General features: G+C 35.0%; 8 protein-coding genes, 8 long non-coding RNA genes and 2 other non-coding genes across 18 annotated transcripts, besides 1 other annotated feature; 6 read left to right on the top strand and 12 right to left on the bottom strand.

The window, feature by feature from the left end:
* Positions 1–146: 146 nt before the first annotated feature.
* Positions 147–2327, bottom strand: gpa1 (G-protein alpha subunit). The gene has a single exon (NM_001021869.3). It carries the CDS (start codon positions 1697–1699, stop codon positions 476–478), a length of 1224 nt encoding a protein of 407 aa, NP_595960.1. The 5' UTR covers positions 1700–2327; the 3' UTR covers positions 147–475.
* SPOM_SPNCRNA.1503 lies at positions 1296–4565 on the top strand. Its single transcript, NR_150391.1, has one exon. It is a non-coding gene; the product is annotated as a non-coding RNA (long non-coding RNA).
* On the bottom strand, positions 2341–3350 carry SPOM_SPNCRNA.1504. Its single transcript, NR_150392.1, has one exon. It is a non-coding gene; the product is annotated as a non-coding RNA, possible alternative UTR (long non-coding RNA).
* Positions 3536–4563, bottom strand: sec28 (coatomer epsilon subunit protein). Its single transcript, NM_001021868.3, has 2 exons — positions 4501–4563; positions 3536–4456 (listed from the first exon to the last, which is right to left on the bottom strand). The coding sequence occupies exons 1-2, from the start codon at positions 4529–4531 to the stop codon at positions 3621–3623; spliced, it is 867 nt and encodes a 288-aa protein (NP_595959.1). The 5' UTR covers positions 4532–4563; the 3' UTR covers positions 3536–3620.
* A 373-nt stretch (positions 4566–4938) lies between the features above and the next one.
* Positions 4939–6996, bottom strand: put2 (delta-1-pyrroline-5-carboxylate dehydrogenase). The gene is made up of 2 exons (NM_001356253.2): positions 6919–6996; positions 4939–6803 (listed from the first exon to the last, which is right to left on the bottom strand). The coding sequence occupies exon 2, from the start codon at positions 6779–6781 to the stop codon at positions 5135–5137; it is 1647 nt and encodes a 548-aa protein (NP_001342759.1). The 5' UTR covers positions 6782–6803; positions 6919–6996; the 3' UTR covers positions 4939–5134.
* On the top strand, positions 5155–6156 carry SPOM_SPNCRNA.5602. Its single transcript, NR_194954.1, has one exon. It is a non-coding gene; the product is annotated as a non-coding RNA (long non-coding RNA).
* SPOM_SPNCRNA.5601 lies at positions 6263–6786 on the top strand. The gene has a single exon (NR_194953.1). It is a non-coding gene; the product is annotated as a non-coding RNA (long non-coding RNA).
* Positions 6997–7085: 89 nt separating the features above from the next.
* SPOM_SPNCRNA.5600 lies at positions 7086–9007 on the top strand. The gene has a single exon (NR_194952.1). It is a non-coding gene; the product is annotated as a non-coding RNA (long non-coding RNA).
* On the bottom strand, positions 7164–9099 carry SPOM_SPBC24C6.03 (proline--tRNA (Pro) ligase). The gene has a single exon (NM_001021866.3). It carries the CDS (start codon positions 9011–9013, stop codon positions 7736–7738), a length of 1278 nt encoding a protein of 425 aa, NP_595957.1. The 5' UTR covers positions 9014–9099; the 3' UTR covers positions 7164–7735.
* A 41-nt stretch (positions 9100–9140) lies between these two features.
* Positions 9141–9344: a sequence feature (RNA overlapping with rRNA (SPOM_SPNCRNA.5599) was converted to a misc_feature.).
* SPOM_SPRRNA.35 lies at positions 9186–9332 on the bottom strand. Its single transcript, NR_151421.1, has one exon. It is a non-coding gene; the product is annotated as a 5S ribosomal RNA (ribosomal RNA).
* Positions 9345–9475: 131 nt separating the features above from the next.
* On the bottom strand, positions 9476–11714 carry spb4 (ATP-dependent RNA helicase Spb4). Its single transcript, NM_001021865.3, has 2 exons — positions 11620–11714; positions 9476–11490 (listed from the first exon to the last, which is right to left on the bottom strand). Exons 1-2 carry the CDS (start codon positions 11652–11654, stop codon positions 9705–9707), a joined length of 1821 nt encoding a protein of 606 aa, NP_595956.1. The 5' UTR covers positions 11655–11714; the 3' UTR covers positions 9476–9704.
* Positions 11715–11741: 27 nt separating this feature from the next.
* ned8 (ubiquitin-like protein modifier for cullin Ned8) lies at positions 11742–12279 on the top strand. Its single transcript, NM_001021864.3, has 4 exons — positions 11742–11798; positions 11847–11864; positions 11936–12048; positions 12099–12279. The coding sequence occupies exons 1-4, from the start codon at positions 11781–11783 to the stop codon at positions 12184–12186; spliced, it is 237 nt and encodes a 78-aa protein (NP_595955.1). The 5' UTR covers positions 11742–11780; the 3' UTR covers positions 12187–12279.
* SPOM_SPNCRNA.5598 lies at positions 11854–12156 on the bottom strand. The gene has a single exon (NR_194951.1). It is a non-coding gene; the product is annotated as a non-coding RNA (long non-coding RNA).
* An 11-nt stretch (positions 12280–12290) lies between the features above and the next one.
* On the bottom strand, positions 12291–12671 carry SPOM_SPNCRNA.1502. Its single transcript, NR_150390.2, has one exon. It is a non-coding gene; the product is annotated as a non-coding RNA (long non-coding RNA).
* Positions 12672–12673: 2 nt separating this feature from the next.
* SPOM_SPBTRNAPRO.06 lies at positions 12674–12745 on the bottom strand. Its single transcript has one exon. It is a non-coding gene; the product is annotated as a tRNA-Pro (tRNA).
* A 761-nt stretch (positions 12746–13506) lies between these two features.
* trx2 (thioredoxin Trx2) lies at positions 13507–14676 on the top strand. The gene is made up of 2 exons (NM_001021863.3): positions 13507–13703; positions 13786–14676. The coding sequence occupies exons 1-2, from the start codon at positions 13570–13572 to the stop codon at positions 14051–14053; spliced, it is 402 nt and encodes a 133-aa protein (NP_595954.2). The 5' UTR covers positions 13507–13569; the 3' UTR covers positions 14054–14676.
* SPOM_SPNCRNA.5597 lies at positions 13760–14046 on the bottom strand. Its single transcript, NR_194950.1, has one exon. It is a non-coding gene; the product is annotated as a non-coding RNA (long non-coding RNA).
* srb11 (cyclin CycC-like Srb mediator subunit Srb11) lies at positions 14383–15982 on the bottom strand. The gene is made up of 4 exons (NM_001021862.3): positions 15838–15982; positions 15346–15425; positions 14901–15267; positions 14383–14836 (listed from the first exon to the last, which is right to left on the bottom strand). The coding sequence occupies exons 1-4, from the start codon at positions 15867–15869 to the stop codon at positions 14629–14631; spliced, it is 687 nt and encodes a 228-aa protein (NP_595953.1). The 5' UTR covers positions 15870–15982; the 3' UTR covers positions 14383–14628.
* Positions 15983–15989: the final 7 nt, after the last annotated feature.

Below are 15989 nucleotides of genomic sequence, written 5' to 3'. Positions count from 1 at the left end.
TAACAGGCGAATTGGAGCCATATTTGAAAAAGGGGCCTAAAATAACAAAACAAGCAACATCGAGTCCTTATAGATTTATATTTAGTTTACGATCAAATCCGCCTAATTTAATTATATTAATATCAATGGGTTTAGTTTGTCTCAAACGGTTGACATGAAAAAATTTAGATATTAAATTAAACAATAGTTATGTATTAATCGTAAAATTATCAAATAACAAAAACTGCAGTTAATTTTGAGCTATTTAAAACAATATAAGATTACACGAAGCTTCGAAGAAGCTATGAAATAAAACAATTAGAATGCACTAATTAACAGTTTCGATGGAGAAATAACACATGAAGTGCATACAAAATGCAAGGAAATTAACTAGAGACACCATTCACGGAAAAGTATAGAGGCTTTTCCTAGAGTGCGAATGAAAGTAGAGAAATGAGACAGAAAAGATTATGAAGATAGTTAAGGAAAAATTCATCTAAAACATAAGTGACTGTAGATTGTTGGACATAATCGTATCTTGAACGGATACCATTACCCTTTGGAGCAAACTAGTGTCTGTAGCTGTGGTAAAATGGCAATAGCAACTACGAGAAGCGATGCGATTAAGACTTTCAAACTTTAAGTAAAAGTAATACATACCGCTTCGAACTGCGTTGTCGGCAAGAGGGCATTGAGTTTGTACGAATGTTGGTGTTGAACCAACTTCTTGGTAATCAGGAAAATGCTTCTGGATGGGGGAAATGTGAACCTTTCTTTTAAATAAATCAAGTTTATTTAGAAAAAGTATCATTGCTGATTCTGAAAACCAGCTAGAGTTACATATGGAATCCCATAATAATAACGCCTCCTGCATCTGATTTCCTGAATTGTCCTCTACAAGGCATTGATCGTAACCTGCCAAAGAAACGAGAAACAACAATGCAGTGACATTTTCAAAGCAATGAATCCATTTTCTGCGCTCTGATCTCTGTCCTCCTACATCAAAAAATCGGTAATGATGACGATTTAACAGAAATGTTTCTTCTGATATACCGGTCGTCTTGATACGACAGTGAAGGATATCTTGATCAGAAGGTATATATTGTGGGTCAAAAATTCGATCAATGTGATCTTGATAGTAATAAAAATTGTCTAACAAAGAGAGGTTGGTACCACAACTTTGCACCGTACGAAGTTTGGTATCCAATGTCAAGGCATGAACAGCTTCATATATTTCTGGAGAAAATGGCTCATTGGGTTGAGAAGTGTGTTTTCTTAGGATAACTGCCCGATACTTCTCATTTTCCGGAAGTAAAGAGACATTACTATTATCCATAGCTTCAAGAAGAAGACATAGAGAGGAGATGATATTTTCAAAAATCATCACTCGATACTGCTTTCTAACTACTTGACTAAAACCGGGGCTATACAATAATCTCATCTGCTTCATAATGGTCGTTTTCCCACTATCACCGGCGCCTAAGAGCAAAACTTTAATGTCATTTCCACCTGAAGTAGAATTTCCTTTTACGCGTACTCCAGAACTTTCCACATTTTGTGGTTTTCCACGCAGGACGATATTAAGCCAGTTTTCAAGGACTGGAACTCGAGCGTTTTGACTTCCAGTTGTAGAGCTGTTTGAGGTTTGCGTATCTGAAAGCTTCTTTTGAATGACTTCTCCTCCTGATGTATCAGCGTATTTACTCGACATGCATCCCATGGTGAAAAGGCAGCTACAGATTCCAAATCCCCACAAGGAGATAATTCAAAGTCGAGACAAAGAAAGTTAATCTCCGCAATTTTCTGTAAAAACAGCAGAAAAGGTGATAAATAAGGATTTTTGGATTAAAAAAGAAATAATAGATGTCGTTAAATCTCAAATATTTGTGAAGTGGACCCAACTATAAGCAAAAAACCCAATTGCCAGATAATTCCAAGAGATCCAAAAGAATACTATTATATAGTAAAAAGAAACTATTATTTAAACAATTTGGTTAAAAAAACCAGGAGGATTCTTTGAGAAAAATCGTGTAATGACACAAACAAACTTTGGTATTCGTAAACAGTCAAATTTATTATACTATCACGGTTGCGATAAGGTATTAGATGAAATTAAATCAAGAACTGTTTAATTTTTGAATGAGAAATCAGTGGATCAACTCCTTTAATGTAAACAAAGCAACCCAAAAAACAAAATTGCGTACAATTTACAAAGAAACCAGGGTTTTAATGAGCAGCAATGGTCTCCAACTATAAAGGGAGTTACAAATACCTGTTCTCCTTTAATACTTCCTAAATGGATACTAAGATTGCTAAGCCGTCAAAGAAGTTGAGATGTTGAAAAAGGTAACTACAATGCGTGTACACTATCAGGTGGTAAGCGAGCTATTAGAATTCGTAAGAATGAAACAATTACAGAAACAAAGGCTTTTTACTTATTGGAAAAGTGAAATCGTTATACTTTCACTGGTACGTGCTTATAGTGTCTTGTCGATTTTAACAGAATATTTTTTTGTATGTCTAGTGATCCAACGGACCTGGCAAATGTCAACAGTCCGAATAAAAGAAGTTTCTACAACAAAGACCTTATCTAAAAAGTTAAGTTGATAGTACTTCGGTGTATTTACATCTGCATTTTTCTCTAAGAGCAACATCCTCACAATATGTGCCCGCTTTCAATGCTATAGTGCGAATTTGGAAGAATGGGGAGGATGAAAATGTACAAATATTTGACAGTATGAACTTCAACATCATTTATTAATAGGATTCAGAATGAACAGTAGCAAGTATCTCTTTTACTCTGCGTACCGATTCAAATCTTAATACAACAAATGCGTGTATGTAGTATGTGTTAATACTACACAACAATCCAACTATTTTGAGCGAAGTAACGCTAAATTTACAAAGAGAGTTACAAACTGATACGTTCATACATGCTTATTTAAGTGTTCGATGTCGCAAAAATGAACGTTTGCTAGTTAAAGAGTTTTGATACATGTTGGGGTTAAGCAAATGTTGGCATATATAGTTGTAATCTGTCATGGTGCCACTGCCGTTTGAGCAAGTTCATCTTCGATTCTTAAAGTCTTATCGTTTAATATCGGTTTTCTTGCTTTTTCCAAATTCCAAACACCTGTGTATTTCAAAACATCTTTCTTTTCTATTTGTAAAGGCAAACTTGTTGCTTGTCATTTTGTGGCACTGCAGGTTTTGAGTAATTTTGGACAAGAACCACCTATTCTAGATTTTTAAAAACAAATATATAGGTGGATAGTCATAATAGTTCATTTTTAATTAATGAATGTATTTGATAAATAAAAGTAAACGGTTTAAAGACGCTCCTGTTGTGACGGCGTTCATTTAAATGTTTCATTTCGAGATATATTCGGGTGCGTTTTCTTGTTATTATGTCTACATGAGTCTTCTTCTGCATGCGGTTAAGTATTTCTAATTAATTAGTTTAATACCTTTACTTCTGGTAAACTTGAAATTTATCGAGGCAATACTGGATTGACTTGCTTTGCCAGACAGATCAACGAGCCATTACTTGAGTGAAGCAATAGTCAATGAATAAATACTAAAAATGCAAACATTTGAAGTTTATTAATGGATTGAAGATTCTAAACAATATTATTATTGGATTAAGCCGTACTCAAAAATTGAGTTGAAAAAGTATCAAATTCTTGCGCCTTTTCATTTAAATGATCGTTCAACTTCAGTGTAGAAGAATTTGTAAAAGATGAAAGTATATTCTTGGCTTGAGAAGGAGCATCAGGGCCTAAATCCGTGATTGCAGTAGTCATATTTGATAGTGCCTCCTCGTAATTTGGTTGAGAATCGAGGGCAGTTTTCAGCGAGCTCAAAGCCTCTTCAGGTCTCAACAAGCATATGTCTGCACACGCCATACCAGTTAAAGTCATTGGATTGCTATCAGTTCCGTTTAACTCTTCAAAAACATAAAATGCATCATTATAGGATTCGACGCCTCCACTAACTATTTTAATCCAAGATTGTGCCAGCTGTAGTACAATTTCTTCATCAGCCCAATCCAAAGCCTGTTTCAATGTCTGTTCAGCAGCTTCAATTTTGTGCTCTCGTAAATGAATGTATACTTGAAGCGCCACCGCCTCCAAGTTCTCTACTGACTTCTTTAATAAATCCATTGCATCATCAAAAGAACCATTTTTAATTTGAAAAATAGCTCCTAATGTTTGTACCACACTGTCTGAATTGCCATGCTGGTCAATAATTAACTCCATGTTCCCCTCCCCAGCCAGCGCCAGAATAGCAGCTGATCCAGGCGTTTTTTGAGTTAAAATACTTTGGATTGATTCTAAACTTTCACCTAAAGCTAATTTTGCCCTTGCCATATAAATTTCGGTCAATTCAAGACCTTTTTCAGACATGGATGTCGTGTCAATTTCAAATAACTTTGTATAGTTTCCACTATAAAAGTATTGACGAACAAAATACAGTTCTATCAAATATTAGTTGTTATTTAATTCCCAACTCATCTCTTACCATTAGATAAACTAGCCTCCCATGAAAACATGTTAAAAGTTTTAATTATGTTGGGCGATGTGTGGAGTAGAGAGTATGTGGGTTAATGGTGTTTGTACATGAGTAACCCTACAACAAAATGTAAAGCAAACGAACTTTCCATCAAGACTTGTAATTTTTCTAATTGCTCCGAAGCCTAATATAATATATTTCGCAGTCAGCAAGTAAAATGTTCGATAATTGAGATCCTTTTTCTACAGGTCGTTGTTGTATTCAAGAATCACCAGCAAACTACATTTTGGTCCACTGGCTTTTATATACAATGCAACAAATCTAGTGTTATAAATCAATACATGTTAACAAAGCGAACATTATAATTTATTAGAATAACAAATGGCGAGCTTTAAAAAAAAAGAAAAAAAAAAATTGTAAAACCTAGACTACCTTTGAAAGTTTGAGTTTAACTCAAGGTAACTAATCAATATATATATATATATATACTTCCTTTATTCCTCACATATTGTACTAAACCCAAAAAAAAAAAGGTTGTGGTCTTTTTTATGGCAGTATCAAAGTACAGAGTAAAACACTCTACAACTCCAATGTCTATCTAAATTCTAAAAATTAAATCCAAATCAAAAAGGCCAAAACAAACTTAAAAGTTGGAAGGGTATAAAACAGAGTCTGCATAAGCAAACGTATCTTTGATGGAGCGAGGAGAAACGAATCGAGACAGAATCATTCCGCTACCAGCTTTATCGTTAGTACCACTGGCACGAGCACCACCAAAAGGTTGTTCACCAACAACAGCACCAGTACACTTATCATTGATATAGAAGTTACCAGCGGCATTACGGAGACGGTCAGTCAACTTTCTGACAACAACACGGTCCTGAGCGAAGATGGATCCGGTTAAACCATAAGGAGTGGTAGTATCGATGAGATCGCAAACAGCGTCTAAGTTGTCATCCTCATATACATAAACAGACAGTACGGGGCCGAACAATTCGTTAACGAATATATCATGTTTAGGGTTTTTAGAAAGTAAAACGGTAGGTTCAACAAAGAAACCTTCGGAATCATCAGCTTTACCGCCAGCCAAAACTTCAATTTCAGAATCGGAAGCAGCACTCTCAAGAACCTTCTTCAGTTTGTTAAAGCTTGCTTGATGGATAACAGGGCCCACAAAATTAGCAAAATCAGTTAAAGGAGCACCGACCTTAAGAGACTTGACCTGTTTGGTAAGCTCATCACGGAAACCATTTTCCCAAGCATACTTAGAAACGTAAAGACGAGAAAGGGCAGAGCACTTTTGGCCTTGATATTCGAAAGCAGCACGAACAGCATTAACAACGGCACTCTTAATTTCAGCGGAAGAATGTACAAGATGAAAGTTCTTACCACCAGTCTCACCGACGATTTTGGGGTAAGTGCGGTATTTTCCGTTGGCAACATTCTCGCCAATTGTTCCCCAAAGGCTACGAAAGACGGCTGTGCTACCAGTAAAATGAAGACCAGCAAACTCAGGGTGGTTGAAACAAACCTTGGAGACTTCAACAGCGTCACCAGGGATAAATTGAAGTGCTCCAGCGGGAAGACCAGCTTCACGGAAGATTTGGTAAACAATGTAGCTAGAAAGGACTGCATGGTCAGAAGGCTTCATTAAAACGACGTTGCCCATGAGAAGGGGGGCAGCAGCCAAGTTACCAGCAATAGCTGTAAAGTTGAAAGGAGTAATGGCATAAACGAAACCTTCCAAAGGACGATATTCCATACGGTTCCAGACACCAGGAGTGTTTTCGGGAGGTTGGCTGGCATATAATTCACTAGCATACTTGGTATTGAAGCGAAGGAAGTCAATGATCTCCATTCCAGCGTCAATTTCAGCTTGCCAGATGTTCTTACCCTGGCCAATCATTGTAGCAGCCATGAGCTTGTAACGGTACTTGGTGCTTATCAAATGAGCAGCCTTCAAGAAAATGGCAGAACGGTCAGCAAAAGGTAAGGATTCCCAGACCTTCTTTCCACGAAGTGCTGCCTCAATGGCATCTTCAACGTGCTTGGCACCAGCACGGTGATAGCGAGCAACGACCTTTTTGTGCTCAAAAGGACAACGCTGCTCACCAATGGTATTCGTTTCAACTTCCTTACCATCAATGATGACAGGGATAGTGACAGGTAATTCAGCCTCTAACTCCTTGTAGGCCTTGACGATTCCCTCTCTGTCAGCACTATTGGGACCATAGTGTTTAGGAGGCTCGTTCTTAATGGCAGGTAATTTGAACTCAGCAAATTGTGACATTTTACTTAAAAATGAAATAAATCTAATAAGTATTAATATCGCATAAATAAAACGTAGAAAACCTAAAGATAGAAAGCAATGAAAAGACGCGTAGGGGTCTCACTCAAAACAGTTATTACATAGATATAAATACTTACTAGTTTCAATCCAAACGTTTAAAGAGCGTTAGAAATCGTTTCCTTTCTAATCGCCTGTATTGAGGTATTGGTGTTCTGGAAATATCCTGACAGAGATTTGCCTCTTATATATATACTCCTATATATTCTTATAAACAGGTAGTGTCGATGTGATCGCACTCCGTGGAATTTGCAATTTTGCTTAAAAAATCAGCTAAAATATTGATTATGAGACTTATAGAAGTGAACCCTGAACTTGTTGGTCTTTGGTCGTATTATTTGATTTATTTCAAAGGGAAGTGTTTTAACTGCTTTTAATCACACTCGGACATCTTCACATTATCTTACCGAACTATTAAATAGATAGCCTGAAGGCTTGGAATTGTATTTCGCTTAAATTGTAATCTAGCGCAAATCTTTATGATTGTTAATATTAAACTCTTGCTTCGTACTATTGAATCAGCTAGCTCTTTGCAGGGATTACTTCAAACTTAGTTTTGCATCCGATCCTCAGATTGTGTATCTGATTTAATTTATGAGTTCAAACTATAGTTGCAGAAAACCGAATTACAAAAAGAAGTAGGAAGGAAACATGACACTTTTTTAATGTTTATAAAATAGTAAGATATCAATAAAGCGGAACGAGTTTTTGTCTGATACTACAAAACAAATTTTATCGAAATGATGATTTCAGCATTTTGCATTGATATAATTTTTGGACAAAAAAGCTTTTTTCCAATGTTCACAAGTAGAAATGGTATCTATTTGAACGATAAGTTAAATTCTTGACATTAGATTACTCTCATAGCATAAAAAAATATTGTAGGATTTGACAAATTTAAAGAAAGTTTCCCAAGAGTACTTGATGCAGTGAATCTTTGTCAAGTTTATATCGTTCACCTGAAGAACGAACAATAATTTCACATATTCCTTCCTCTTGAAATCTTGATCCTACAACTATTACAAATGGATATCCAATCAACTCAGCATCTCTCATTTTATATCCAAAAGCTCTATTTTGTCTGTCCTCCAACAGCACATTATCAAAGCCTACAACGTTAGCCGTGGCATCGTAAACCGTTTCAGCGCTCTGAATATGATTATCAGAAGTAGGAACAACTAGTACTTTCCAAGGAGCTATCGACGATGGCCACACTAAACCCTTTGCATCTTTGGTTACATGAGCGACTGCAGCTATAAGTCTTGAAACACCGATTCCATAACATCCCATATGAAGGACTTCCTGTTTGTTTTTTACTTCTACCGTTGCATTAAATTTGGAGGAATAAATTTTTCCAAGATAGAAGGCATGTCCTACTTCAATCGCGGTAGTTGAAGTTAGCTGATCATTGCAATTAGGGCATGAAATATCACTGGATGTTTTAGACAAATCAAGCATTTCGGAATTTGTTGAATAATGACAAGACGGACATGTATAGATTACATCTTCTCCCACAGGGTGTCGATAATGAAATTCGTGTGATAAGTTTCCTCCAATATTACCCGTAGCAGCTTTCACCATCACGAATGGCAATCCCACTTCTTTGAAAAAAGTATGATATGCTTGCAAAACATCCTCGTAAGTTTTCATAGCGGATGCTTTGTCGATATCAAAAGTATAAAGATCCTTCATCATGAACTCTCTACCGCGAAGAAGACCACCTCGCGGACGTAATTCATCCCGAAACTTTCGACCTATCTGGTAAACACGTATCGGTAATTGCTTTTGAGAATCTATGATTGTAGCCATAGTGCGAGTAACATCTTCCTCATGGGTAGGAGCAAGGCACATTTCTCTGTCATTTCGGTCATGAAGACGAAAAAGTTCACTTCCAGTCTTTTGCCATCTTCCACTTTTCTCCCATATCTCCTTACTAGAAAGATGTGCCAAACTGATCGCTGAAGCACCCAAAGAACGCATTGATATGTGCAACAAGTCACATATTTTATTTTGTACACGCAACCCCAGAGGTAAATATTGAAAAATTCCAGGCATAGACGGCTGGATAAACCCCATATCTATAAGTAACTGATTCGCTGATTCCGGGACATTGTATTTACGTATCGCTTTCCCTAGCACTTCAATCGATGCACGATTCCTTAAATGTTGTAGCATTTTTTAAACATGGTGTTTTTATACAAAAGCATATAAAAAATTTCAGAATCGCAAAATAAATGATCCAATAGAAGTAGTTTGTCAATAGTAATCGAAATAGGCGCTGGGTTCGTCCAAATAAATAACTGAGTTGACCTCCTTATTGCAATAAGGCTAGCAAAAAGTTAGGAATAGCCTACAGCACCCCGGATTCCCATGTTGTCTCCAACCATAGTACTAACGAGGCCCTCAGACGCTTAACTGCAGTGATCAGACGGGAACTGGTGTTTTCGCCTAGGTATGGCCGTAGACAGCACTATAAGTAATTAGTAAAATATATATATGATATCCTTAACCAGATTTTAGTAAAAAAAATTTGGAATTAATTGTGGAAATGTAATCTAAATTTATTGAATGTATCTACTGCTTCAGTTGCTTAAAGTATTTTACTTCTTAAATATCAAATTGATCGCAGAATTATGTGTAGATAAACGCTTAATTGCATTTTTCACAAATTTGTTAAGTAATCGTTGTAAATGTAAAGTAAATATACAAATGCAGTAATTCAAAAATAAATGCTGATGAATAAGAACTTAATATTTGCTGAACAACTCCAATTAATCTTCCAAGTTCTCAAATATTTAAAAATACTAAAAGACTTTCCTATATTTCCAAAACCCCGTTTTTTTTTCCATTCCCTAAAAATACATTGCTACATACTAAATCCAAAGGATGCTTGATTTTTTCTTTTTTTGCTTTTTTTCAACTGTCGGTAATCCTCTTCTAATTCAGATAAAGCATCCGATTCCTCATCTATTAAGTCATCGTTTTCCGTTTCTTGTGCTCCAGCTTTTGATACTATTTCTTGTTTCAGGTTATTAGAAGCTTCGTTTTTCTGTGCCTTCAAAAATTCTTTCTTGGATTTCCTTTTTTCACGTCGGGTGTTACGCTTCTCCTTTACTTCCTTTTGTTTGGACCAAGCTTCGTTCTTAATTTTTGCTGGCCGAGCTAATTTTTTGGGTTCAGTTTTTTCGACTTCCAATCGGCGTCGTCTGGCCTGCTCGCGTACTTGATCACGGTATGGTATGGTTGCATAATCAATGTCAAATTTTTTAAAAATATTTTCGGATATTTCGGTGTCTTTTAACTCTGGCATTTTTGGAAGATGTAATAAAGCGTATGCCGTGGCCAACTGTCCCAAATCCAAATCTTTGATACGAAAAATAAACGACGCATGATGTTTTGTGTACGCACGAACATGTGAAACAAACGCTCTTAATCCCTTATCATATAGATCTCTGTCTTTGGATACGATTTTTCTCAATTCGTGGGTTAATACTTTAAGTCGTGAAAGATCTAAAGCTTCAATTGGAGTGTCTATACGAGTAATAGGTACCTTCCTAACCCTTAACAATTCCTCATATTCTTCTTCTCTTCCATCATTTAACAAAACTATTGCAACACCCGCTCGACCAGCGCGACCAGCTCTGCCGCATCTATGAGAAAAAGATTTCGGATCCAAAGGCGGGTCGAGCTGAAGAACAAAGTCAACATTTGGAATATCAAGACCCCGGGAAGCAATGTCAGTTGTAAAAAGAACTGTTTTTTTATTTGATTTCTTAAATTTTTCAAAATTACGTGATCGATTCGACTGAACTTGCTGTCCATGCAAAGCTACTATTTCAAACGGTAATTTATAAGTGAGAAAAAGGGAGTTAAAATATTCAACAGAAGCACAAGAAGAAAAAAAAACAATTGCTTTTTCGTATTCGATCGTACAAAGCAAATGTATCATACATTGTACTTTGTATATGGGAGGAATCACTAAAGATTGTATAGCTAGACTTGACGGTGTTCTTGTATCAATTTTTTTTGATGTAACTGTCACAGAAACACGTACGCTATTTCGAAGGCCAGCAATTTTTAAAAATGATGACACAGTGTCATTCATTGTTGCGCTAAACAACCCAGTTCGACGTTGTTTCGGAAGTTGAGATATAATGGATTGTAATGTACGCTGAAATCCCATGTCAATAAGGGTATCAGCTTCGTCTAATATTAGTATTTCCAAATGCTTACTGGATATATGAGAAAGCATTTCATTCAATCGACCGGGTGTACCAATCACCACTGAGGGGTTTTTTTCCCGAAATGAAGCTAAATCATTCGTGAGCGTTCCCTTTCCCCCAATATACATATCTGCAACGAGTTTTTTCCCTCCATCCAAAGAGTCTGGTTGGTACGCCAAAAGCTCTTTGGTAACATTGAATATCTGTGTAGCTAATTCACGAGTAGGTGCAACAATTAATGCACCCAAACCTGTTTCGTCCGTATCTCTACGAGTGACTTTATCGAAGCAAGGAAGTAAATAGGCCAAAGTCTTGCCTGAACCCGTTACTGCTTCAACTACCAGATCTTTATTTTTCAAAAATAATGGTATGGCATTAGCCTGAACGGGTGTCATTTTTTTAAATCCTTGAGCAGCTACGGCGTTCTTTCTAGTTTATGTTAGTGCTTGTAAATTGTTGATTTGACAAAATCCTGGTATCATTTAGATAATAAAAATTTTTGAACAGGTTAAACATGTAGCAGAACCTAAAATTTTTATTTTAGAATTGAAAACTTACAGCCATTTATCTATATTAATACTCTGAAAACTCATTGTCCCCTCTTTGAAGACCAATTCAATTTTTCGCGAGGTGAGCCAGAGGGGAATGCTTATAGGGAGAGAGAGGAACTGCTAGCGTTTAACCACAACAATTTCAGAAAAGCGTTTATAAAAGTTAGCATGCTTATCAAAGTAAAAGTAAGATAAATTTATTTCTTTTTTATGTATACTAATATATAATCATAGACATTGACAGGGAAAGAGGTTCGTGTTTTAAATGTTGAAAACATTTATATGCAGTTATAATTCATCTATGTTTCTAACCAAAATATAAGATCGAATTAGACATTGATCCAAATGACAAGGTTTCTAGGATCAAAGAACGGGTTGAAGAAAAAGAGGGTATCCCTCCTTCACAGCAGCGTCTGATCTACGCTGGAAAGCAAATGTAAGCACTATGGGAACATCCATACAATGATTCTAACAAACATCACGTAGGGCTGATGATAAAAATGCTGAAAGTTATCATTTAGAAGGAGGCAGCGTCTTGCATCTTGTGTTAGCTCTTCGTGGAGGAAGTTGCTAGTTGTTGCATACTTTATTTATAAAGAAAAATTATGTATAAAAAATCATACTTTTATTTAACGCTATAAACGAAATCTTTTTACTGTTTTACTAATACTAAGAGTAACGAAATGAGAATTGAGTCGCTTTATTATTGCTCTGTTTCATTTTATGTGAATCTATTGATTTGTATAAAAATATTGCTTAAGCTTTTCTAAACTTAAGACGTTTTGGTGATCATGAATTTCAGCGATAAGATTGATTACTTCTTGTTAATTTATGAGTAAAGTAGTCGTAAAGAGACGTTTTGCACAGAAAAGTCAATATATAACAACAATTGCTTGCGCATTCCCATCTGATATCAAAGTATATAAAGCAGTAGCATGCGAAGCAAAACTTCCTCAGTACAACATCGAATGTAATTACCATAAACGCAAAATCTCTAGTAAGACTAAAAGAAAATGTTGTTTAAATAAAACTAACTGCAAAATGCTATGTAGCAAAAACATGGGCTGTTGTGGGAATCGAACCCACGACCACCATCACCCTAAGATGGTATCATACCACTAGACCAAACGGCCACATTGATAGGGGTGCCACTTAAACATATATAAAGGAAATATACATGTAAATCTATATAAATTACATTTTTAAGGAGGAAAGTATAATCAATATGCTTATAAATTGCCATTTCAATGTATTGATTCTCATTTTTCTATTTAAGAAGTTTTAAATTTTTTTTGTTTATGAGAAAGTGACATCGGCTTTAAGGAACTGCTCTATTTAAAAGCAAGAGAGATTCATTTAATTATAAATAGTCTGCATAAAGCCAAATTACTATTATAAAAATTAAAAAAAAATGATATTCTTTCTTAATTTCAAATTAATTCTGATAACCGGATTTTCGAAGTTTTATGTAATCTTAAGATTGAAGTACTAGTTTTTATAATCGTGAGTACAAAAAATCCATCCAAAAATCTTTGGGCTGTATATTTAAGAACAAATTAAAGTAACTTTAGTTTAATCAACAAAGGTAAGGATTTATAAACTTCATTAGGTGTTTTTTAAAGTTATTAAAAAAAAAAAAAAAAAAAAAAAAATCTCTCAAATTGTTCGGCTACAGATTTTTTGAAAGCTTCTATTTTCCAATAAGGATTCTAATAAAATATAATAAAGAGGGAAAAATGATGCTAAATTATAATTTTTTTTATTGGTTTCCCAAATTTTTAATCTTTTTTTATTGAATTAATGTTGTAATAATTTAAAAAATATTGTATTAAAGAGTAATGTTTATGATCGCAACTAAGCACTTTTCTCCGCCTGGCGGTAGTTCTAGCTTACTAAGTGCTATAATTTCACCTATTTAAATTTTTGATTAAAACCGTCAACCAAAATTATAATTCAAATGCGTGGATTTATTGCAAACTCTTTAAAGCCGCATATGAGATCTTTTGCTCTGCGCAGAAGTTTTACTAGCTCTCGTATTTTGAGAAAGGTGAACGCAGTTGAATCGTTTGGCGATTACAATACTCGAATTAGGTATGTATAGTCAATAATATATCATAGTAAAAAATAAAAGATAAAACTTTTTCGAATAGATCTCCTTGCTAATTGCTACTAGTGCTGACAAAGTTACCGTCGTTGATTTCTATGCAGACTGGTGCGGTCCTTGCAAATACCTCAAACCGTTTCTTGAAAAATTAAGCGAACAAAATCAGAAAGCATCTTTTATTGCTGTTAATGCAGATAAATTTTCTGATATTGCTCAAAAGAACGGTGTTTATGCCTTGCCTACCATGGTATTGTTTCGTAAGGGTCAAGAATTGGACAGAATCGTCGGCGCTGATGTGAAAACTTTATCTTCTTTGTTGGCAAAATATCAAGAATAGAATATGGGATATTGGTGTCCCCATTCGTAAATTGCTTGATTTACTTTCTCGATTCAATTTGTTGATTGCACTGTATTATGTCAAAACTAGGTTTTAAAAACTTGACACGGCTTATTTTATTTAAGATTTAAGATTTAAGGGTTTTTACTTTATGAATTTCATTATATAATTGCCGGACCAAATTTGCTGAAATCAAAAATATCCTTTCAGAAATACCTAATAGGGGAATGTTCAACTCAATTAACACAGGAAGCTACAAGAATGAGCTATTTTATAACAACGTGAGTATTTCTATGAGGTGATTAAGGAATAATTTTTGAGGTTCATAGATAAAGCATTAATATATCCTTTACGTTTGTGACATAACCATTCGATTTTGGATATTATTACACAGATACTGCTCTATTTATTCATTTAGACATAACACCATGAACGAGAATGCGTATATAATACACGGTTTTAAACCAGACAACAAAACATAATTTCAGGCATTAATCAGCAATAAAGAAAAATCTAATTATAGTTTTCGTTTTTAACAAAATTTGAGGCTCTAAATGTATAGTGTATTCAAGAAGTTATTCAATATCCTCAAAATAATAAATAGAAATTATGCGTTGAACACATAATATAACTTTGAAGGCATCAGTACTCTTTATTAAATCCAAAAGCTTAGGAATTGTATTTTCATCATTGCAACAACTTATTAATAAAGCGGCATACGCAAGTTGATGAGGATGTGCCATTAAACATAAACTGCTGGCATATGAATCGTTAACAATGCTCCTATTTCCTCGATCGTTAGAAAAATCTAATCGACTGTGATTTTCAATATAAGAAGTATACATACCAAGCAAACTCAAGCTGCTTTTGATTGATAATGCCATCATGAAATGCTTGCTCAAGAGAAGTGTAGGGATGGTGAACAATGAGAAATGCATCAAGGACTGAAATGATTTCAAATTCTATTTCGGAAATATTAGAACGACTAAGTTTAACTTTTAGGCTCCAGAGATCATTAGCCTCATTGCAAATTGTGCGAATGTGAACAGGGCATTCTTCCACTTTGCATGATAAATAAATGCATGTAGCCACTAGCGCCTCCAAAGAAAAACCCTTTTCCTCATTTTTTTTTAGCATGTAACGCCTTAATAAAACGATGGCTGTAGCTAAGACACGCTGCCGAAGCCTGAGCCTGTCTCCAAACGTTTGTACAACTAGAATTGTATCAGCAAAACGAAGTGTAAATGAAATCACAAGCTAGAATAAGCCGAAAAAAATTAATGAAAATATACCTTTCCATTGATATATTGTATCTTTAGATAAGCAAGTTGGTTCCAAAGATTCCAAATCTGTGGATAAGAATAATTGTGTTCTGTAAGGTCAGCTTGAAAAAGTATACTAAGGAATAATAAAGGTTCGAAGATATTTTAAACAAAAACTAACAAAGAGGCTAAAATCGCTTTAAATTAAAGTCAACGAAACGAATGAGAAGCCGAAATAAACTGTGATTGCAAGACATTTGCGCAAAATGACTCAAACAAGATACATCCAGTTTAGTCGATACTCGTGACTAGAAGTAGACAGAAAAGCTATTCCTCTGATCAGTAATTAGACGTAGATCAGCTCACTCGCAAGCCTCAATTTGTCAAGAATATGTTCAGCAGTAATAAAATAGAAAAGCAGATATTCAAAACTCAATTAAGACATTTTAAAGAAGAATAGGAATGAATTAAAGGCCAATTACCTTCTCGTAAAACCTTTAAAATTAAAATTGATAACCTTACAATTGACTAGAGGCCCAGTAATTTGCTGCCATATATCACACGATATTTTAAGCTGATTGACCCTTAAATATCATAAGAGATAATAAAAAACAGTGTCACAGATTTTACTATTTACGATAAATTTTCATGGGCTGCTGGTATGGTCAGATACA

The sequence above is a fragment of the Schizosaccharomyces pombe genome (genome assembly GCF_000002945.2).
Source record: "Schizosaccharomyces pombe strain 972h- genome assembly, chromosome: II".
NCBI classification, from domain to species: Eukaryota; Fungi; Ascomycota; class Schizosaccharomycetes; order Schizosaccharomycetales; family Schizosaccharomycetaceae; genus Schizosaccharomyces; species Schizosaccharomyces pombe.
The sequence above is the reverse complement of the archived record's forward strand: the minus strand, read 5'-3'. Positions and strand labels throughout refer to the sequence as shown.